Below are 23,679 nucleotides of genomic sequence, written 5' to 3' on the forward strand. Positions count from 1 at the left end.
CAATAACAAATATTCCACCAGCCATCACTTCTCATTGCCTGGTCCTAAGAAGACCCTCCCTCGCCCCTACCAACAAATATCACACCACGAAGAGTTGAGACATATGATGGCTAATGCTCACGTATCAACAAGAGATGGCTTTGCTTTTTCACTTGCCTTTTGGTGGCAAATTAAAAATGCAGGGAAAACAGTTGGTGGTCCTTCTCCAAAGAGATGGCCCAAATTTTAATGACCAGCTACTTTCATCGACTGAGACCTTCCATTCACTCACTCACTCGCCAAGCAGTCACAGCTCTGTGCCGAAGGGGATTTAGGGAGCCTTACAAAGACAGTTACGTGATATCAACGACACGGAATACGTTTTTAAATGCAGGTAAAGGAACGGATGCAGAGACGTGTTGCGGGCTCACGGAGTTGACATTTACCTCCGCTGACGGTGGCTTCCATGGACGGGGGGTAGAAGAGCAGCTCTTTAGACGAGGGTGTGACAGTGATTTTCTCTCCAGACCTAAAACGATGAAGATACTTGCATGCGGCTGGCTCTGCCCTTTGTTAGGAAGGCCGTCAGGACGGACGGCAGCGTAGAGAGCGCTTACCGTGCCCAGTAGGAGAAGTCATAGGAGAAGGGGCCCTGTAGCTCCTCTACCATCTCCTGGACGGGGGGCTTGCTCCTCCCTTCTCCCACGTCTTCCTTGCCGTTTTTCTCCCGCTCCTGCCTGCGGCTCTCAATCTCGGCCAGCTGCTGCTCCCTCCGCAGCTCCTGCACAGATTTCAGGGGGCCTAGGACCAAGGCGGGTTCACTGTCAATGGAAGATCTGGAAGAAAGGAAGGAGCAGCCCAGAGCACGTGGTCACTTATCCCTGTAGTCGGTGGCAATCTGACATTTCAACAAGGAGTCATCCGTAAGGGAAAAAACAAACCCCTTATAACAGCACCACGGGGGCACACCCTGCTTCTGGTTTGAACACACCAATAGTTTTTTAAAAAATGAAAACTGAACTTCTCTGTGACGGTGGCAGGATCTAGTAGATCTTGGCTGGGATGAACTACTTTATGACTTGAAGAAAACATCCGACTTCCCGTGGGACGCAGAGGTCTTTGCATACCACCGTATTTTTTCATTCAACCTTAACTGAGAACACTGCTAGAGAACCGGTAAGCTGGACAGATGACATTCCCTAACCATGTGGAATCCATATTCCAGTGGGAAGAGGCAGACGATAGACTGAAAATGTCAAGGAAGTACAACGGAGAAAAATAAAGCAGTGTGGAAGGAAAGAGTGCTGGGAATGTGGGGGTGCTGTTCTTTATTGGGCTCCCTGGGTGAGGAGTATGGTGAGCAAGGAAATAGCAAGGTCAAAGCCCTTGGAGCCTGAGAGGGAGCTCCCCTGGGGAAACAGCAAGGAGACTGAGGTGGCCTGGACAGAGGGACCCAGGGAAGAATCGGATGGGTCAGAGGGTCGTGGGGGAGCAGGTGATAGACTAGGGCTTCACAAGCCTTGGCATGGACCCTGGATTTCACTCGGAGTGGGATGGAGAGCCACTGGAGTTGCAGGCAAAGGCATGACATGATGTCTTCTTCCAAAGGCTAAACTCTGCCTTCCGCTTGGAAAACACACTGTCATGAAGCAAGAACCCAAACAGGGATGCCAGGTAGGATGGCTGTGGTAAAGATCCAGGCAACAGACAGTGGCTCAGACCAGAGTACGGAGGTAAAGCGCTGAGAAGGGACAAGATGGTGGGCATATTTCAATTGTAAAGCCAAGGATCTGTGCACGGACTGGTTGGGTACAGGATGCAGGAGAAAGGACCATCTAGAAAGATGATAAAGAGTGGGTCTGTGGAGGGCAACAACCAGGAGACCAGTGTGGGACCCGGGGAGCACAAGATCCCCAGGAGGGATCCAGGCAGCCATGTCTAGCTGGAACATGCATCTCATACAAGCCCCAGCACAAGCAAACAAAACCAAACCCCCTCTGAGCTTACAAGAATGAACTCAATAAAGACTGAAAATAAGGTAACACAGGGTCACGACTATAATTTCTAGTAAGAATATGAATTTCAAGTCCCACCAGTAATTGCTACTTTCCAAGCAGGAGAATAGTGAAAGGCATTGTTCCAGCACCAGGCACAGTTCTGGGCCCACAAGAAACATTCCCAAGTCCATCTTCTAGACACCTGGCTTCCTGGGGAAGGGGGCACCCCTTCAACCCATTCTCCTCAGTCAGAAGCCAAGAGCTGTCCCCGCCACTCATCCCGCCTGACCCCACTGGTCGGTGTGTTGCCACATCCTGTCAATTCCATCTGCTCAACAACGTCCCAGCCGCCCACTGCTCCCCAGCCCACTACCATCTGTCTGGCTGAACCCCAGCAGCTCCTACCTGGACTCCTGCCTCAAGGGATGTCCACTTGTGGGCTGCTTTCACCTGTTCACTCAGCAGCCAGGGGGAGCCTTCTGAAGCAAAAAGTCATCCCTCTACTCAAAACACACCATACTGTCCATGCACAAAGCAAAGACCCTTACCATGGGTTGGCCCTACCAGCCTGCCTCCCCTGCGGGCCCCCCCAATCCTCAGGGGGCCCAATACAAAGCCCTCACCGTAGGTGCAACACCGTGTGCAACACCGTGACGACTATCGGTGTCCCCTGTGAGACCCTAAGTCCCATGAACACAGGGGCTGGCCCTGAACAGCGAAGATTCTCCAGACATTTTCGGCATGGATGGGGGAGTGGAAAAGGCGATGGACAGAGAGATGGAGACATAGGCGAAAAGGTCGCTTCAAGTAAGGAGGGAGAAAAGTTACTCAAGGTTTCCATTCTCTCTCACAAAGACGGTCATGTGGCCAAAATTCTTTCATTTCTCAAGAAAAACAGGGTGTCAGAGGCACCTCACCACACTGTAAAAATTCCTCTCAAAGGGAACATTCGCGTGAAGCTGACCCTCGGTGAGGGACTGCCTTTCATACACCTTCTCCCTCACGACCCTGTGTCTATCAGGTGCCATCTCTCCTTGCCCAGCCTTCAAGAAAAGGTCTCGAGAAAAATAGGCAATTTTTCTGAATTTGCTAAAACACTTGAAATACAGTGAACAAGGCAGAGAATTTTTCCCCCCTTAGCCAAGACAGGAAGTGTAAAGGGTTCAAACAGAAATTTAAGGCACTGAAACGAGCTGTCAGAAGGCTCTCCCTCAATCCTCAGTTAATTCCGGAATCATAAAAGGAGAGGACCAAGGCTGTGGTGAATTTACGGCTATGTCCAGTAAGAGGGAAGGCCATTTGTATACACACCTAGAGATAAGAAATCAAAAATAATTTCCCAAGTGTCTGTCAGAGAAGTCCCCGGGCCTCGTCCACCACCCTCCTGCGCTCAGACCACCGTGGAGCACGAGTCTTACTTGATCGTCACAGTGACATCCATCATTTTGTCAGTAGTGATAGTTCCAAGGACATGGTGGCGAATGGCTGTCAACGTCAAGATACTGGGTGATGACCTATAAATCAAGCGGAAAGAAAACACCAGCAACATCACCTAGTTGTTCCCAAAGGATCACAGACACACCCTTCATGGGCAACTGTTCTGACCCTGAAATATACTACATGAAATTGCTCTAAGTTTGGGGTGAGGTAACCCCTGACACACCTATCAGTGTTTTAAAGCATAAACTATTTTCGCTCTAAAACTTGACACCTCCAATTCCCGGTGAAACCCTCCAGGGTTTGTAAACAATGTAAAAATGGGAGGCTGGAGTTTGAGAAACTCCCATCAGTGAGGGCTGGAAGATTTAACCAAGATGGTATTTATGCCACTTGAAAACCTCAGCCTTCCATCCTGGGTTTACAGAACTCTGGGGAAAGAGATCGCAGCTCCATGTCCTCAATAATTTATCCAAATGTCGGGGCGCCTGGGTAGCTCAGTCAGTTAAGTGCCCAGCTCTTGATTTTGGCTCAGGTCATGATCTCAGGGTTGTGAGACTGAGCCCTGTATCGAGCTCCGTGCTGGGCAAGGAGTCTGCTTAGGATTCTCTCTCTCCCTCTGTCCTTCCCCACCCTCTGCTCACGCTCTCACTCTTTTTCTAAATAACAACAATAATTATATTATTATTATAATATCATATATTATACATATTATATATTTATAATATATATAAATATATATTATAAATATATATATTAATATATATATTTCAGATATATACATATCTGAAAATCCCTACATGGAAATTCTTTTTAATACCTAACTTTACCTCTTCCAGAAAAAAATATGCTTTTGTTTTTCAGAAATAACCAAAGAAGAGCTGTGTGCCCACTCTACTGCAGGGGAGGTTTACCCACGCCACGGGGCAGTGAACACCCAGCTTACGTGTCATAGGTGTAGAATGCTTGCTCAAAGCGGTGGCAGGAGCGAGGAGTCACCTTGTACACACCTGCACCCAGGAAATCAAAAGTCATTTTCAGAGGAGGGTGTCTATCACACTGAGCCCTCCCAGCACCGAAAGCCCACAGGCAGCGCCTCTCACTCGAACACACAACACGCGGCAGATGTGCTATTATGGGATCAGAGATGCTTTTCCACTGCCGGAAGCAGCTTCTTCTCAACAACCCGGTCCATTTCATGGCCCCTCACAAGCTCAGGATTTCATTTTCCGTAACTGAACAACTCACACTAGTTTCAACTGCACAGACCAAGCTAACGGGGATGCGCACACGAAGGAACAGGAAGTACATTTCGACCTCAAATGAGACCGAGAATTTTCCACTTAACAGATTCTGTTAAAGATCCAAAAGATAACCACAGCCTGACCTCCTTCCTAGAAACATTCCTAAAACAGAGCATGGAGCAGAGGAAGGCCCAGGAATTTATGGGAACAATCGCAGAGGACACTTTCATGCCACGAGTCTACGTAGGGTAACAGCTCTGACTAGGAGCGTATGTTGTTTGCCGGAGGAATACAGCATCGGGAAGGAGCGAAGCCTAACGATTTAGTCCCCCAAATGGTCACTAACCCACCTTTTGGCCACGCTTCCTACAGAAACCTGCAATGAGTTCCAAGTACCTCTGCTGTTTTCATCCCACCAAGGAAGCCCCCGTGCAACTCCTACCAGGAAAGAAATGGGTTTCTCCGTTCACTTTGCTCTTTCATCCTACAAATGTTGCCAGAGCACCAGCACCCACTACAGGCCAGGTATCGTGCTGGGGACGGCTACACAGCGGCAACGAGCGTGTACTCTACCTCGGGAACCCAGAGAAGTCACTGAATTATTCACCAGGAAAATGCAAAATAAAACCACCGTGAGCTGCCACTTTACGCCCACTGGGACGGCTAAAATCAAAAAAGACCGTAAAGGTCTTTTGTGAGGATGTGGGAAAACAGGAACCCTTGTGTGCTGCTGGTGGAAACATCAACGGGAACACATAGGCCCTTCAGAAAACTGTTCAGCTGTTTCTTTAAAAATGACACATAAATTTACCCTGTGACCCAGCAGCTCCATTCCTGGGTATCTAACCCAAAAGAAATGAAAACAGATGTCCACACACAGACTGGGATGCAAACATTCATGGCAACATTACTCATAAGAGCCAAAAACCAGGAATGTCCACCAACTGGTGAGTGGACACACAAAATGTGATCTATCCACGTGACAGAATTCAGTAACAACAAGGAACAGATCATTAATACCCTCCCCAACAGGAACTTCCACCAAAAATGTGCTAAGTGAAAGGAGCCACACAAAATACCACGATGGCAGGATTTCATGTACATGAAATGTCCAAAAAAGGCCAATCCATAGAGACAGAAAATAGATTAGAAGCTGCCTGGGGCTGGGAGCAAAGATTCCCTGTAAACATGCATGAAGAATATCACCAGGGTGATGAAAATGCTCTAAACCAGATTATGGTTATGGTCGCATAATTGGGTAGGTTTACTAAAAATCCTGGTATGTTGTAAATGGGTGAATGTTATGGCCTGCAAGCTGCACCTCAATAAAGTCGTTCCAAAGGGAGAGAAGCCACTGAAGGATTTTAGGCAAGGTGGGAGATGGTCCAATTTTTATCTTCAAAAGATCACTTTTAAGTCAGTTTTAAGGAGAGGTAACTGGCCCATGGTATAGTATTTTTCAAGGGGAAAGGGCCCAGCCGTCTCTACCCAACTCAAACCCCGGAGACCAAGAACGCTCTCCAGCCCCCAGCTCTAATTCTCTGGGTCGAAATATCACTCCCTCCAGCGGAAAGAGACAGAAAATCCAGGGTACGCTAACCACAACCGAAATTGATAGCAAGACACAAAGAGAACCCAGGGAGGAAAAAAGGCCTTTACCACAATCCTCGGTGCCTTTCCATTCTCTAACTCAGAGCCCATCAATCCTTCCAGACTCACCAGGCTTGGACAGGCAGAATCGGTTGACTCCTTTGGAGAGGTTATAAATCCCCACGTTCTCAGGTCCATTTCCATCCTGATAAAATTCCTAAGGGACCAAAGCCAATACAATGACTTACTAGGAGAGATGGAGACACCAAGATGATTAATAATATTTCTGTTTCTGAACCAGTCATGTGTTTTACCCATTAATCATTTGAGCAGTTGGGTGCCACAGGAAAATTAAAAACCTTCAAAAACTTCCCACAAAAACATGCTCTTTGTCATTCAATCAACTAATATTTATTGAGCACCTGCTATTCAACAAACCCAGGGCTGGGCCTTGGTGGCTGACGTGGCTCCTGCTCTCAGGGGGCTTACATTCTAATACAGGAAGACAGAAAATCAATGTGGTCAACAAAGAAAAGAGATTTCAGCTAATAAGAGCGGTGGGCAAAACAGCCAGGGAAGCAGGACAGAGCGGGAACGTGGCAGGAGCATCTCAGCTGGCTGGGCTCAGGGCAGGACCCCTCCTGAGTAGGCAACGTCAAGGATGCAGCCTGAATGATGAGAGAAAACCGACACGGGCACTGCTGGAGAAGATGCGCCGTTCCAGACAGAGGAACGCGCGTGTGCAAAGGCCTAGACGAGGGAACGAGCCTGGTGTGGAGGTGGAGAGAAGGCTGGTGTGCCGGGGCCTGGGCAGCAAGGTGGAGAGAGAAGAGCCTGGGGGTGAGGGAAGGGCCTTGCTGGCCACCGTTATGGAATGCGGATCTCATCCGGAGGGAAACAGAAACCCGCTGAACAGCTGAAGGAAAGGAACAACCTCCTAAATGTCCACCACTTCTTCTCGACTGGGTACCAGCTAACCCATCTCCTGCAGCCACGCTGCTTGTGGAGCCTTTGTCGTGAAGCAGTTAGGGCAATCGACTGGCACTGGAAACACAGGCTGCCATCCCTCCAAGGGTCTAACATGAGCGGTGGCTTACCTGCCACTTGGCTCAGTTTCTCCACCAAAACCTGACAATGACATCTGCCATTGCTAGAAGCCAAAAAGTTGAAACTCATGAATGGACCTAGACAGGCCTACACGCCCATTCTCTTTCCTGAAACTCAGCGAGCACATTGCCTATCACGGAGACTCCGTCAACGAGACAGTAGGATCCGAGCCACTCTGTCCTTTGCCCCGGGATAAATATACCAGAGAAAATGACTCGGCGGGACCGACTGATAATAATAATAATAGCAGTGTACACCGAGGAAACCAAATACAGAAGAGGGCTACTTAAACTTCACCACAGGGGCGCCTGGGTGGCACAGCGGTTAAAGCGTCTGCCTTCGGCTCAGGGCGTGATCCCGGCATTCCGGGTTCGAGCCCCACGTCAGGCTCCTCCTCTATGAGCCTGCTTCTTCCTCTCCCACTCCCCCTGCTTGTGTTCCCTCTCTCACTGGCTGTCTCTATCTCTGTCAAATAAATAAATAAATAATCTTTAAAAAAAAAAAAAAAAAAAAAAAAAACTTCACCACAACCCCGAGAAGTGGGTATTATGATCCCAGGGCTACAAAAAACCAATGCGCTCCACACTACAGCCGTCCCAAATCACGCATCAGAGTTAGAATTTCACGTGGGGCCAGGACAAGAAAATCTCCCAATGAAGGCATCTTTCCACTAAGGGGTTTTAAAAGCTCCCTGACTGTGCTTTCCTGAATAGGGGGGTGAGTGGAGGGCAGAAAAGGACATCTGACTTAACGACGGTTATAATCTTCTTGGCATGCTAGGACCTTCCTGCTTTCCAAATAGGAGAACCCTCACGAGGCAGGCATACCAGAGTGATTGCGTGAGAAAGGGAACATCGCAGCATGTAGCCCGTCTGCCTGAACTCGATCGTTGACACGTCATCTTCCAGAACTTCCACCTCCAGACTCTTGTTTTTCCAGCACCAATCTTCATGCATGATGCTTACTGGAAAAGCCACGATACAGACACACATGGGCACAGAGCACACTACCTCCCTGAGTAAAAATTACAATGACTTAATTTTTTTAAATGTGTATGTGCATATATGTGCACGTGCGTGCACACACACACACACACACACACACACACACACATATAACTAGTAATGCTTAGAACAAGTAAGTACTGAAGAGAAAAATGAAACCAGTGGTCATTAGCATCAGCAAGAAATTCGATAGTGTCTAAAGGGCATGCTCACAAGTCAGATATTTAAGGGACAGCAAACTTTTCTTGTAAAGGGCCAGGAAAGTATGTATTTCCAACTCTGCAGGTCGTGCAAATATTCAACTCTGCCTTTGTAGCATATAAGCAGCTGTAGATAACACAAAAGCAAATGGGTGTGGCTGTGTCTGAATAAAACTTTATTTATAAAAACAGGTAGTTGGCCCCCCGTCATAGTTTGCCAACACCTGACAGAACAGAAAATATAATTTCCCAGATAAAACAGCCTACTTTATAAGCTATTCACTGCCAGCTGCTCCAAACTGAGCTTCAAAAACGCAGAAAGACAGCCAGCGGGTGGATTCTCGAGAGCAGCAGGGAAAAGAGAGGAACGCTAGCCAGCACCTACTCCCCAGGCGCTGCACACACCGTATTTCATTTTGTTTTGCGCTCTACAGAAAGGCCGTATCACTGCTGTTTTAGAAGACGAAACTGAGTCTCAGGGAGGTCACACAGCTGCTATGTGGTAGGACACATCAGTGTTATTATTTCACGCCCTCTGTTCGGGCGCTTAGAAATAAAATGGCACGAATGAGGGCACGTTCCCCAAACAGAAGACGTACGTGGGCTGTCCTGACAAGGTGGCAGTGAGGGCAGGGAACAGCAGTTCTTGAATTATCACCCATTGCTAAATAACGCACGTTCAAGGTCAAGGGGCAAGGAAGACAAGTAAAGGTATGCAGCTGGCATGCAATTCGAGAGCTGAGTTTTGGAAAGTTTTGAAAGACAGGAAGTAGGTGAGGGCCACAAGATGCCGCTTTTGGTTCTTACTTTTGTATTTTCCGGGGAGCACGCTGTCAAAGGTGAACGTCATTGAGTTGACCTTGCCAGACAGCTGGAGACTCCGCTTCTCGCCCTGGCGGCTCAGCGACTGCAGCGTCACCAGCAGGTCACCACAGGTGTCTGCAGAGCAGAGACAGGAGAGCCTCGTGTGGCTGCCCTCGCCAGCCACAGTCCAGCTTCGAACCCTCCACCTCCGGGTGCTGCTTGCCACCGCATATGTCCCGAGGGCAGTGACAGCAGGCTTCCTTTCCAGCCAACACGCATCTGCTCCGCCCTAAGACGCATCCCCCTGTGCAGGCATCAGTACCCAACGACAGAGCCACCGAGGGTAAAAGTGACCCCATCATTTATGGAACACCCCCGTGTGAGCCGCAGAAGACAGGAGAGGGAAAACAGTATCATAGAGCACCTGCTAAGTGAAACGGAAGGTGAAATGGGGGAAGGAGTATTTATGGAGCACCAGAAGCCAGAGGAAAAAAGAGAAAGAGGATGGAACTTCACTGAATGCCCACTTCATTCCAGACACAGAACTGGGCCCTCTGTCATCGTAATCCTATCACTCAGAATAGCAAAGATTTACACGGCTCTTGCTGTGTTCCAGGTCCTCACATGGGCTATAAATACACTAATTCCTCTGATCCTCACAACCAACCTGCGAGGCAGGTACTGTCATTACCTGCGTAGGACAGATGAGAGACTCAAAGCACAGAGAGCTTAAGTGACTTGCTCCAGGTCACACAGAGAGGGGGCAAGCCCATGCAGTCTGGTTTCAGACTCTGTTCTTAACATCTGTGCCACACTGCCTGATGTGACTGTATTAAAGCCTCACTAAGACCCTCCGAGAGCCGTAGTATTCCCATTCTACAGAAGAAAAAACTGAGGCTGAGCTTACTATCTCACAGCTGGGGAGTGAGAGAGCTGGGAAAAAAGCAATCCATGTGTTCTTTCAGGAGCCAAAGCAAAAATACTCCAAGGGAAACGCATCCAGTGACTTGTGTGGCGCTTACTCAGAAAAAACTGTACACAATACAGACGCGAAAACCACTTCCGGGCGCGGATTCGGCAATTCACCCTGAACGCCACCCAACAGGGAAAAGCTCACCAAAATCCCACTTCTAACTGCCTATTTCTCTGAAACTATCTGTTCTCACTTTCAACTGACATCTTACCCAAACAAGAGACTTTCCCAGAAACTGATGCCAAGAACTGCACAAAGGCCACGTCCATCACGGGCCTATCGGTCACAGCAAGAGGGAACGTCTGGGGCTTCAAGGTCAGCCCTGCTCTGGTCTCCGCCTCAGGAACCATCACCTGCAGGGACACACGGGAGGACGTCAGTATCTGCGTCAAGGCTGCGGCTCCCCCCACCTACAGGGCACCAGAACATTCACCAGAGCCTAAGGCTAAATATTTGAAGGACAGAAGTTTACTGCTAGACCTAGTTTTATAATCACAACAAATCCTCAAACAGGCCATGGGAAGAAAATGTGTTTCTACTCAGATCCAAAAGAACTAGCCTTCAGCCCTGCCACGAAGTGCGCAAAAGTCTATCTGGCATAACCCCACAGAGGCACATGGCTGTCATCAGTCACCTGTACACTGGGTGGAACCACACTAAGTCCCAGAACCTTCTCCTGGCTTGAGGCCACTCATGACGTAAGCTATGAACTTGTCAACGCTACGTGGATGTCCCCCTGGGGGAATCAGGCCACCTTCTTCTTTTTCTTCTGTGTCCTTTCTTAGGTTAAGAAAAGGGACTGGGGAACAGCCAGAGGTCACCTATGTCCTCCCTAGTAAAGATTACACCCCACAGTTGCTCCTCCTTGGAAATAGGTGGCTGGCTGTTGGAAAAGTCCCTTATGCTTCAAAAGGGCTTCCAAAGGCTTGTCAGTGGCCAACTTTACAAGAGCCAGCTGTCTGGTAAAGGACCTATGAACACACCTACACCCTTTGGTGAAAGGAGGGAAACCACTCTCCTCACGCCCCATCTCCTCGCAGGGGGCTCCCACTTGCTCTAGAGGACAGCGCAGTCTCGGGGGAGGGGGGGGCGGCCTTTCCAGCCCTCTCCCTCCCCTCACCCGCTCTTCGTCAGGGAGGAAGAGCAGCAGCTGACTAGACATGTGGGAGCCTGAGTTCCACTGAGACACAGTGTTCCCTGTGGGCAGGGCCGTGGCACCGAGGCACAGTGGGCTGACCTCTGGCCCTGTCTCCTCTCTTGCCTGCTGCCCCAACCTGTGCTCAGGCCTTCAGCCGCCTGGTGAGACCACAGGCCAGGGTCCCCCCAGCTTCTCCACCTGCCTCAATGGAGAAGTCACATGGTGCCAGACCAGCCATCTTCATTTCAGGGCAAGGTGGAGAGACACCAGCTCTAGGCTGGCCTTGGGTGCCACAAGCCATGCTCTGTGGACTTGCCATTAATGAGGGTTAATTTGGGGACTTACGGATCTTCTATACTAGCTAGATGCCTAAGAAGGTGGAGGTGTGATTGGGAGCCTGGAGCTAACTCCTAACAAACATGGGGGGCTGGAAAAAAAAGAGGCCTGTGTATCAGTTCCAAACTGGGTGCCTGTCTGCTCCACGGTGACATGCAGGAATGTAAAGACCTCAAAATAAGAAACTGGGAATAGAAATGTTCCTTCTGTCACCCCATTGTGGCTAAAAATAACCCTTTAAAAATCACTGCCTCTTCTTTCAAATATCTTAAATAGAACAAAACTCATCATACCTGGACTTTGTAGGTCCCTGGTTTTGCTTTAAAACAAAATGATCCGTGAGCATCCGTCTCCACGGTGACCAAAGACTTGTCCTTGTCTTGAGACGACAGGACAACTTTGTATTTACTCATCTGCTTGACGGAGTCAGGGAAGCGAATGATTGATATCTGGCCACAGACACTGAACCTGCAACAAGGGGACCATTCATTCCAGCATGAGAACTCAATTATCACAGGAAAGGCACTTACCAACCCAAACGACACATCCCTCTTCCTGCCCCGGTCCCGGGGACTAGTTTCGCCCTAATGAAGAGGCAGAAAAGCAGCCCAAATGACTCCAGCTTCAAAAAGCAACTGCTGCAAGGAAGACTGAGCCTCTCTCTGTGCAAGGGAAAAGGCACAGCGGAGGCCCACGGCGGGGCAGTTTCTGTGTTCTGGGTGACATCCGCAATCTCCCGCTGCGGAAGCAATTTTCAGAAAATCTGTCGATGATAAGAATGCTTCAGGTAAATTGGATCGTTGACAGTGCAGCAGCCTCGGACTGAGCCTGTAAGCAGCCTAAATCCCCCAGGCGAAACGGGGCAGAGGCATCAAAGACGCCTTCCTCGCATTGTGATTATATGTAATTCGTGGACAAAAGCGATCGGGGGGATGGGAACACAAAAGCAAATTAAATGTAAAATAATTACAAAGCCAAAATTGAACTGCTTACGAGCTAGGAGCCTCAGAAGCGACCTATGACTGAGAGGCCCCTTCAGGTAATGACCCGGATCGGAGGCTCTCAATGAGCAGTGCGCGCTGAGACGAAGGGCACGTGAGAGGCGTGTCCCCAAGCTGGGAAAGAGCCACAGAGACTGTCAGCCTCGAGTGACATTCCTCACTTTTTAGCAGCTGACGTGTTAAAGTGTAAGGAGACACCACAGCTGGAGGCCACCACTGTATCCTCAGTTGACGAAAGATTATATTTTCTAATCTTAAGAATCATTTTGGATAAAAATCAGTTGCTACTTGTGACAGAAAGATGATAAGGAAAGGCAGCTTCGATGCAGGATAATTAGGGGGTACCCTCGACGCTGGAACACCCACCCTACTGTAAATAAGAAGGGGCGGAAAACAACAAAGGGGTGGGAGATAGTGTGTGTGAAATCTGAGAATGAGGACAAGCCAGTCACCTCTTTAGAGCGAAGGGACCAGTCTGCCACACGAGCTCACAATCCTGAGCAGGGGACAAGGAATGAGGGCCCATGTGCCCGGTCCAGCCAGCCACCTGTTTCTGTATGGACCGTGGGCTGGGAATGCTATTCCCACTTTTACTTCCTTTTTTTTTTTTTTTTTGAAAGAGGCAGGTGGGCAGAGAGAGAGAAAGAATCTTAAGCAGACTCCCTGCTCAGTGGAGCCTGCTGATGCAGAGCTCGATCTCATGACCTGAGATCACGACCTGAGCCGAAATCAAGAGTCAGATGCTTAACCGACTGAGCCACCCAAGAGCCCCTACTTCCATACTTCTCAAGGGTTAAGAGGGGCAGAAAATCAAAAGAATAATAATATCCTGACACATAAAAAGCATACGACATTCATATTTCAGTGTTCAAAATAAAGATTAATGGGAACACAGCCATGCCCGTCCATTTCTGAATTGGCTGTGCTGGGTTTTGTCATAGAGGCTGTATGGCCCGTGTGAAGCCTACACTATTTATTCTCAGGCCCTCTACAGAGAAAGTGTGCAAGTCTCTGATCTAGATTTGAAGGGCACACATTTTGGCTCTCACTTCCCCCTTCTGGGGACATTCAGAGTAAAAGGATAGAAAGGGAATACTGAAGAGTTATTAAGGAACTTTCATATTCTCTAGATTTGTGTACATGTCACAGAGAATGTCACAGTATTTGTTCCAAGCTGAACCTCTCTGCTTCTTTAAGTTTTACGTATTTTAACCATCTGGCCTGTTTCAGCTCATATTCTCAAAGAGAAGTGTCCTGTTATCCCAAACCTCAAATGTATATTGGTTTTGGTTTAAAAAAATAAACTAAAAAGCTGGTAGGATAGTGTTTGGTTATACTGAATCCCTTAAAAATTGATTTGTGTCAACAAATTCCTTCATCAGGGTTTAATACATTTATGGATAGAAATTGGTTAATTCTGGTGCATTGCGAGATTACTCTATTCTCATAATCATTTGGACAGAAGTCAAAGCATTTCCTTCTCAAATAAATTGGGAATTTTTTTAAAGTAAGAAATATAAATGAATTAAAAGCAAATGTGCTATGTTGGCCCAAAAGGAAAATGAATTTTCCCAAAGATGCTCGACGAATATTGTTTTTCTTTCTTTGACCCAAATATTTCACTTTAAGGAAAAAAATAAATACAAATATATTGCCCCATCTCCATGAATAGCACCTCCTCCATGTACACAATTGCTTAAATAAGAAATCTGGGACCCCAGCAGCACAAGGCCTGCTGACTGCCTCCCCACGTCATCAGTCAAATGCCATCTACCTCTCTCGCCCTCCCCTGCAGCACCCTGGTCCCGCCACCACCGCATCGCCTCCAGACAACTGTCACCACCTCCTATGGAGTCCCTCCACTGTATAACCCTGGACTCCCTGCGATCTCTTCTCCACACCACAGCCAAGGGAGAAAAATTTTTTTTATTTTGAAAATGCCCTGATGCATATGACTCCCTTGCTAAAAACTCTTCAACGGCTTTCCACTGCATTTGGGGGGAAAAGCCCACCTCCACATCCGGCTGCAGGCTCTCCAACCTCACCAACTGCCTCCAGCTATGCTGGCCGCCTTTCAGAAAGCTCCTCTCCCTCCCCTCTGGGCCTTGGAACATGCTATTCCTGCTGCCTGGGAAGTGTCTCACTCAGCTAACTGTGAGTCCCCTGCGTTCAATAAACCAGTGAGGGTCCTCCCAGAGCCCCAGCCCTCTTCCCTGCACACCTACCAGAACCTACCATCACAGGTTACTCAGCTCAAGTCTGTCTCCCCAGGAAGATGAAAGCCCTGTCTCTGTCACACTAGTTGGGTTCACTGCTACACACCCAGGCTTTGTCAGAGGGCCTCACCCAGAGTTGCTCAAAAATGTTTATGAGGGAAAAGGAGGCAGGGCGTGAACCCAAAATGATTTTCTGAGCTCTAGTGAAACAAAGTACTGGCTTCCACCGGTGATGTACTTCCTAATCACCCAGTTGTCACAGAATCCCTGACCCTGACCCCCACCTGTCTACAGAAAATGTCACCGATGTCTCCTCAGTAGCCAAGCAACAGAGTGTACTTTCGGGGCTCAGCTCCTGGACCTCCCTGACCGTCAGGCACGACCTCATACCTAAACCCACTGCCTGGATCCTCCTGAGGCCACCCCTCAGACGCCGGCATTCCACTTTTGGCCTGCTCTTCTAGTTCTACCTGCTCTTACACATCTAAGGTTCTGGCTGCCACCGGGCCCCGACTCCCCAAATTACAATCTGTCCAGGCATCTGTCGAAGAGCGCCACCTAGTGGTCCTGCTGAACCCTTGGCACCTAACAGGCTCCTCTCCCTGCCTGCAGCCAGGGCACCACAGCCATTCCAAGTTTCTCAAACTGGGAACCCCTAAATACTTCACTAACCCACCCCTGACTTCCCTACAAGGCAAGCCCTCATCAAGTCTCTTTTCACGACCTCTATGCCCCAGTCTTGTCCCCTATGGAGTCGTCCCCCACCACGGCTGCCAGGGAGCCTCTTTGCAAACAATTATCTAAGCATGTCACTTCCATGCTCAAAATCGATTGCTGGCCCCCTGATCCCTGGGGGAGAAAGCCCCATTCTTCCAATGGGGTGTGACGAGGTCCTCTGAGACCTGCCCCTCCAGCCCCGTCACGCTCCTTGGCCTGCCCAGCGACACAAGTCGTATGCTCCCGTCCACAGACGCCGTGCTGCTCTAGACTGTGTGTGCCTTTGCTCATGCCGCCTCCCCCCAGGAAGATCCGCCCTGCTCCGCTCAAGTTAGAGTTCAGTGAGCACCCGGTGCCGTCTCAGAGAGAAATGGGGGCACCCCCGTGCTGGAGGTTACACACAACTGAGAGAAGGAGCTGAGATCTGACGCCAAGGCCTGGGTTCTTTGAACCACACGGTATCACTGTAGGACAAAACCACACAAATTCAACTACCGGATGTCCCCTCACATCCTCACAGTAAGTACAGCAAAGCAGGAAGAGCTGTCACATTGACCAGAAGCATCTTAAAACCTTCTCTCAAGCACCTATACTATCTTCCAAAGTCCTCACTTAAGCCATGGAAGGTCTTACAGATGTGGAGTCAGGCAGGAGACTTAGACCCATGTTAACTTTGAAGCAACACAACGCTCCCTAAGCAGCCGCATGGAAGTACCTTCCATCTATAAGACTTAGCACTAATCTTTCTCAGCCCGAACCTCTCACAGGTGTCGGAAACCCGATGTGGATCCCTGGCAGAAGCACAGTCAGACCGAAGGTAACCTTGTCCTCTAACGTCCACACTGGCACTGCCAGACCCGGACACGACGACCTCACCCTGTTGCAATGATGTCAGCCAGCTGAGGCGTGTTCGGTGCAATTTTGATGGTGACAGTTTCAAAGTATAGGTGTTCTTTCTGAGCATGGATGGTGTACGTCCCAGTGGTGATGTTCTCCAGGCGGAAGGAGCCATCGGCTTTTGTTTTGACTATAAAACAAAAAGATGCAAACGGAAGATGAGCCAAACACAACTGTACACCCCTCCATCTACACAGGAATGCTTGAGACAAAAAGCCGACATATTTTCACAGAGTCATTAAGGCTCTTTCCTTTCCGTTTCTCTCCGTGATCAACAACTAGCCCTAGGAAATACTTCCAGGGAGGGGGTGGGGGATGGGGAGCAATGCGGCTGCCCACCTTTGATTTGGTTATTCAGAGTGACTACTGCCTCCGGAACACCTTCTCCTTCGGGTCCATTCAAGACCCTCCCGGTGACAGAGAATCCCATGACGTGGAACACGGGCTGGAAGATGAAGAACAGGAAGGTTCACATGTGCCCGAGTGCAAAAGCCTTCCTCATTCACCCAGTGCTGCTCACGCTCGCCTGCCCAGCACAGCCGCCCACGCTGGAGCCCCGAAGGCCAGCCGGACCCCACCCGGCTCCCCTAGCTCGTGCTGTTCCCACACCGCTGCACTCTCCCCAGGGCTCTGTCTGCTTTCTTATACTGCAACACACGGATATCTGTCAAGTAACTGAATAAAAAAGACCTATGAGGCGCTTGGGTGGCACAGTCGTTAAGCATCTGCCTTCGGCTCAGGGCGTGATCCCAGCGTTCTGGGATCGAGCCCCACATCAGACTCCTCCGCTATGAGCCTGCTTCTTCCTCTCCCACTCCCCCTGCTTGTGTTCCCTCTCTCGCTGGCTGTCTCTGTCAAATAAATAAATAAAATCTTAAAAAAAAAAAAAAAGATCTATAGGCTTACTCCCCCAGTTAAAGATCGTGGAGTCAAACTTGAGAGGGCCACCCCCCACCCTCGTTTTTCCCATCCCGTCTCCTCCCCTCCAGGTGCCCCCACTTTGGTGAACCGCACCACCCTCCCATCTCCTGACCTCAAACCCCAGCGTCCCCCGGGCCCCCTCCCCCCACTCCAACCTCAATCTGTCCTATGCATCCCACCCCACCCCTGTAAGGTGTCCCATCTATTCCCACCACAACTCGAGTTCAAGTCCTTGTTCACTCCACCTAGGCCACCCTCCTCACGGTGCTCTGGGCTTGGTTTACCCACGTCTGTGCCCCCACTTGTGAGCGCCATGGCTCTGCTCTCCCCAGGGTCGCTGTGGTCCAGCCACCCCGATCTCTGGGTCCTCAAGCTGACCACATGCGTGCACCACAGGCACTCCTCATGTGGGCCTTTTACACCAGCTGCCCTCTCGGCCTGGATCATTCTCTCCCACATCTGGAGAAGTTTGGGGAGGAGGCCGCTCCTTCTCATCATTCAGGTTTCAGCTCAAACCATCGCCACCTCCAAGAGGCCTCCCCTGACTATCCACCCCATCTCAGGGGCCCCCTGCCCCTGCCTCCCACCCTGGCCCCTCACTATCACACTAGCCCATCTTATTAGCTTCATTAAACTCTTACCAATATCTGAAATATCCTTGATTGATTTATTGTTTGTCTACCTCCTATTAGAATGTAAGCTCCTGGTACACAGTAGGCACTCAATAAATCACTCACTCATGAATGAATGAATGAATGCACTCATACCTACAACAGTGTTTGAGAGAATTTCTTAAAAATTAAATGGCATTTTAAAAACCCAGGTGGCCCTTCTTGATTCTTCTAAAAGATGTGGTTTATCCACGTACTGATTACTCTATTCACTCAACAACTACTTTTACGAGACGCTTACTCTGAGCCAGGCGCTAAGTCACGTTAGGAATGCGTGAAGAATGAGGCACTACCAATGCGCCTGACCTCATGCAGCTTACAGGCTGCCCCCTGAAATTTCATTCATGTCTCTGCTTAGAAACTGGTGTTTGGTCGAGATCTGGGAATGTCCCTCCCCTGCCCCATCCTTCCATGCAAGCCCCTTGAAGCAAGCAAGGACACCTTCTCACCCCTACCCACCTCGAGTGTGCACAACCATCAAGAGCGCTTTACGGAATCTTAAAAGGCCGTCAGAACCCCACTGAGCATGTGACCTAAAAGCCTGTTCCTGCCAATTGCAGCTACTTCGATACAGTACTTCCAAATGCAACATTAAAAGAAAAGTGATTAAAATCTAATTTTTTCAATAACTGTAACACTGGGAGGTCCATTTATGAAAGACTGTTATTTTCTTTGGGGGATTTGCTCTATCTGGCAAATTTTCTACAGTAACCATTATCTCCTCCTGTAATTAAAGATATAAATGCAATGGAAAACACATTTGCCAATCTATTCTAGGATCTAGAGAGTTTTTTGGGTCGTGTATCACCCCAACCATCACCCCACCTCTCACTCCACCCCCCTGCAGCCCAAGCTGCACAGCCTCCCAACTGGTCCCTCGCTTGCACCTTGCCCCCTGCCAACCTCTTCCCAACATGGCAGCCAGAAGATCACACCTCTCCCATTCAAAACCAAACCCAGAGTGGCCCAGTGGGTCCCATACAATCTGTCCTCATCTCTCTCTGCCTCACTCCCTCCATGCCAGCTACTCTGGCCTCTTTGGGGTCCCCCTCCAACGCCCTCTAGGCACACTCTGGCCCCAGGATCTTTGAACCTGTCACTCCCTCCGTCTTAAACGCTCTTCCCGCAGATGTCAGTGGGGTATCCCGCCTCTCCCCCGCCCCCTTCAGGTGGTTGCTCAAACATTACCTTCACAGCGAGGACTCCCCAAGAACACCTGGGAAGACTGCCACCTGTCTCAACCATGGAACTGTGTCACCTCCTTTCTTGATCTATTTTTCTACGGAACACTTATCACCTTCTAATATACTACCTAATTTACCTATTTATAAGTATACTGTCTCTTTCTGCCATTAAGAGCTGGAAGAAGACAAGTTTGTGCCTTTTTGGGTCCCCACTGTCCCCCCACCCCTAGAACAGTACCTGACTTGTGTGAAACTGGCACTCAATAAACACACTTCATTGAACAAAGTAGGTATAACTGGGGCTCCACTTTCTCCACGTGGAGAAATTACATGAGAGTGGATCCCAGGCTAAAGTGGAACGGAGCACAAGATTCTGGTTTTTTCCAACAGCCCAGCCCTTCTAGATAAAGTATGAGTTGTTTGCTTCTCAAACATGTTTGCGACACCTGTGCCCAGGGATGGGAAACTCAAACACCTGTCCCTCCGAAGGCAGGGAGGTCTTACCTCAATTTTCAGGCTGTCATGTTCTACTGTAAAGTCACGTCTGGAAGGAGCGACATCAAAGGTAATCCTCTCCCCTCTATAGAAGGGAATCTAGAAAGAAGGGTCTGTTCATTACTAACAGCCAACAACGTGATTCAATATTAATACGACCCAGCAGGCCACAAATGACAAGGGGTTCAAGGCAAGCCCAGAGAAACTATTAATCATAACTGCTGCCGATCCTAAAAGAGGAAGGCCCAAAGTTTTTGCAGCTATTACTGCAGGGTCAGTCTCGTTCTAAATAACTACACTGAATAAAATGGTCACGTGACTGCAGGGCAATCATTTATTTCTCTTAACACTCCAATGGCATTGACTCTCACTGTGTCTTAAGAGTCTAAAACATACAAAGAATGCAAATCTCCTCCACTCACCACAGTATAGTCCCCACTTGGCAAGGAATAGAAGGAGAATGAGCCATCTTCTTTGGAGACCGCATAGCACAAATACACCAGACTTTCATCTTGGGGCTGGAAGCCGGGCACTGGTGAGATGTTGCAGCCCAAGACATCCTAAGCCAAGGCAGGGAAAGGAAAATGACATCCTTTTCCACTCGTATGTTCTGATTATCATCAAAGAGCCACACTACAGGAAAATTCTTACAAGTTTTATATCACAAAATACTTATTTCTGAACAGGACCTAGTAGTGGAGATAAAGCAAACAACGACTTTTACACTCAAGTTTGAGAAGTTAAAAACTGGCACAGTCTTATTGGGAAAAAATGACGTGATCATCATTTCCTACAACGGGCCACCATCCTGCAGTCAAGAGAATGAAGCTCAGGAAGGACAAGTGGCTGGCCCACGCAACAGGCAAGAGGCCGAGCTGTGATCTGTTGCACCTGGGTCTGACTGTGTACTTTCCACCACAGTCCACTCCCGCCACAGACATTCAATCTCTTGTGAGTCAACCAAGAAACGCAACGCTCTTAAATGTTGAGACTATACGTCCACTCTGACCTGTGTCTCAATAGTGTTCTTCGTCGGCAAGCCCCCTCCCCACCCCCAATCTCGTCTGTTCTTCGCTTTTCTTTACTTACCTCTTTGGAAACCACAGATGAAAAGAGAAGAAACTTCACCCCTTTCATGGGCTCCCCGTCGCTGCGGACAGAGCCAGACACATTGTAGCCGGCCACTATGAGGGGACTGGCGGCGTTGGCATTGGAGTTGGTTACCCGCACGGTGGTGCTCGCCTACGGAAGAAGGGGACTTTACCTTCCCAAATGACAAACCCTCAGTGTTTAACAACCACGAAGACGTGCTTAAGCTAAAATATTAATGGGAGGGGTGGGGGAGGAACACTTGGAAAATTGGGAACGTAGCAGGACCACACCCACGTGTTTGCGAGCAAAATGAACTGAAAGGAAATGTGGCAAAATGTCAACCATGATGATTTCCTTTGCGTGGTTAACATTTCACCTCTTTTACACTTTTCCACCTTCCAAATTTTCCACCTGTGTTACCACTCCTCTACGCTGTCTGATCTGTTGCGATTTTTGAAAACGAGCATGATTTACTTTTTTCCATGTTTAATGGTATATGTGCATATAATTTTAAAGCTGTCAAAGCACAGTTTACATACAGAAAAGTGCACATAGTTTAGGGGTACAGAGCAGCGATCTTCACAAACTGAACACGCCCTGTAACCAGCACCCCTCAGCTCATTTCCAGGAACTACTCGCCAAGGGCAATTGTTACCCTGACTTTCAACAGCGTGCTCTACTTTGAAACGCAATCTTATATTAATAGATTCAAATTCCTTTATACGTATGATTAACAGTATAAGCCTTAAAATTTCTTCGAATCGTAATGCATAAGCCGTGAGTTTTTAAAAAAAACATTCTTAACCCCCTGAAAACCTACAGTCATAAATAGTGTACAGGTAAGGCAAGGTGTGAAACCATACCATCAATTATAAATGCATAAAACCTACACCGGAGAAACTGAAGTAACGATTCCCATAGCTCCTTAGCAAGAATGAAACACAGCCTCAAAACTAATATAAAAGTTAATGTGTCGGAACGTCCTTTAAACCTTAACTTCGGTTTGTTTTCCTGTAGTGATTACAAACCCTCACCTGGTCTGTTTCTTCCTTTTTTGATCTTTTACCATAAACTACTTCCATCAAATGCTACTCTGAAGAACACCTACACAGACTCTAACCAGCTAAAGAAAGAAAAGCAGAAGTACAATTCAGGAGCCTTGCATACCTCGACATCCCTTTCTGCCTCCCTCTGTAGACATCAGTGTCATAATGAATACGGTGTTTGCCGCGCCATGCCGTCCTTGTACTTTTTTTTCTTACACAGGACTCTATCCATAAGTGCAAGTACCCTGAGTGTTTCTAATTACCGTATAAACAATACCGTGTTTTCTTACCCTTGGCAACTTGCCTTCTTCCCTCAATTTCATGTTTTTAAATGTACTCCTATTGATCCATGTAGCTCTGGTTTACTCGTTATTGCTGTCCTACAGGATTCTGGGTGACGAAACCCCACTCTGCTCTCCACCTAATGGACATTGAGGTGGCTTGCGATATTTTGCTAGTACAAACAGAACTACAACAGACATTCTTTTACATTCTCCTTGGGCACACATACAACAGTTTCTAGCACGTTAAGTATATTTATAGATTGTTGTTTCAGGCTGGAAAAAGAACAACAAATAAATCTCACTAGGTCCTTCTGGTGTTGATTCAGCTTAAAATAGCTACAGTTAATAACAGACCTATTTCACAGCAGGAAGACAACATTGTCACCTAAAACCAAAAACAACAGAAGGAACATCTGCTACAGTGAGTTTTATCTTATAAATACCACCAAACCAAGCAGCAGCACCGTCTTTTTCTCATCTACTTCCAGAAAAACCATAAGCCCATTTCACATCCTGAACAGGACCCCGTATGCTTGTCCCCAAACCAGAGCACTGTTGGGACAGCTATCGACACAAATGAAATACTCACCTCTTTCAACGCCCAGGTTGGATGAGTTGCAAGAATTTCATAATCTCCGGGAAGAACCTTAAAAAATGCAAACCTAAGAAATACAAAATAACCAATTAACTTTCTTTCAACAGCCCGAGTGTTCTTATTTATGGCTAATACTAGAAGCATTAGAAAATAATGTTTGGATTATCAGAAACTTGCCATTAGCTGGTTAAATGAGCATAAACAAAATTAAATCCTCCACTCTATGAATCCACATCGGGGAGCACTTACTGAGTACTTTCTGTGTACAAGAGGTGTTCCGTGCACTGACAGGAAGGAGGTTTTACGTTTCCCTCAACCCAAGGATTTCTGACCTTAAAAACCAGTCACTGTGGTACAGCAGGGATCAGTGACAGAATATTCAAGTGCGTTGTGGCAGAAGTGATAGGCATGAATAGGCAAAGAGAAGGCAAGGAAGTGTCCAGGGGAACAGAGGTGGGAAGGGAAGAGTCCCAGGTGAAGAAGAGAGAACAGATCTGACAGGCCGAGGCCTATGCTAAGACAAGACGATGCTAACGGCGTGGGCAGGGTAAGTGATAACAAGCTCTGAATCCTAGGCAGAAGAGTTTAGCTCTTTTATCAGAAACAAACACAGTGTGAGCCATTCTGGGCTCCTGCACAAACTACAATGACCAAACCAGACTCCGATGAAGACCGGTTAAGTAACTATGGGCAAATCAAGACCAGAATGACAGGAGCTGAGGCTGGGCACACTGGCACCAGGATTCTGACA

The 23,679-nt window shown here is 48.3% G+C and overlaps 1 protein-coding gene across 1 annotated transcript in view; it reads right to left on the reverse strand.

The window, feature by feature from the left end:
- The window catches only part of LOC103668840 (nodal modulator 1), a 53,848-nt gene that overhangs the window by 20,760 nt on the left and 9,409 nt on the right, over positions 1–23,679 (reverse strand). Inside the window, exons 6-20 of the mRNA XM_008697143.2 lie at positions 22,923–22,995; positions 21,001–21,153; positions 20,334–20,471; positions 19,921–20,010; positions 16,980–17,085; positions 16,620–16,770; positions 12,103–12,277; positions 10,547–10,688; positions 9,366–9,497; positions 8,182–8,318; positions 6,377–6,464; positions 4,360–4,423; positions 3,395–3,490; positions 597–815; positions 426–508 (exon numbers count right to left, since the gene is read on the reverse strand). Of these exons, the coding sequence (XP_008695365.2) occupies positions 426–508; positions 597–815; positions 3,395–3,490; positions 4,360–4,423; positions 6,377–6,464; positions 8,182–8,318; positions 9,366–9,497; positions 10,547–10,688; positions 12,103–12,277; positions 16,620–16,770; positions 16,980–17,085; positions 19,921–20,010; positions 20,334–20,471; positions 21,001–21,153; positions 22,923–22,995 (1,847 nt within the window). The remainder of the gene's footprint in view (positions 1–425; positions 509–596; positions 816–3,394; positions 3,491–4,359; positions 4,424–6,376; positions 6,465–8,181; positions 8,319–9,365; positions 9,498–10,546; positions 10,689–12,102; positions 12,278–16,619; positions 16,771–16,979; positions 17,086–19,920; positions 20,011–20,333; positions 20,472–21,000; positions 21,154–22,922; positions 22,996–23,679) is intronic.

The sequence above is a fragment of the Ursus maritimus genome, unplaced genomic scaffold (genome assembly GCF_017311325.1).
Source record: "Ursus maritimus isolate PB19 unplaced genomic scaffold, ASM1731132v1 scaffold_2, whole genome shotgun sequence".
NCBI classification, from domain to species: Eukaryota; Metazoa; Chordata; class Mammalia; order Carnivora; family Ursidae; genus Ursus; species Ursus maritimus.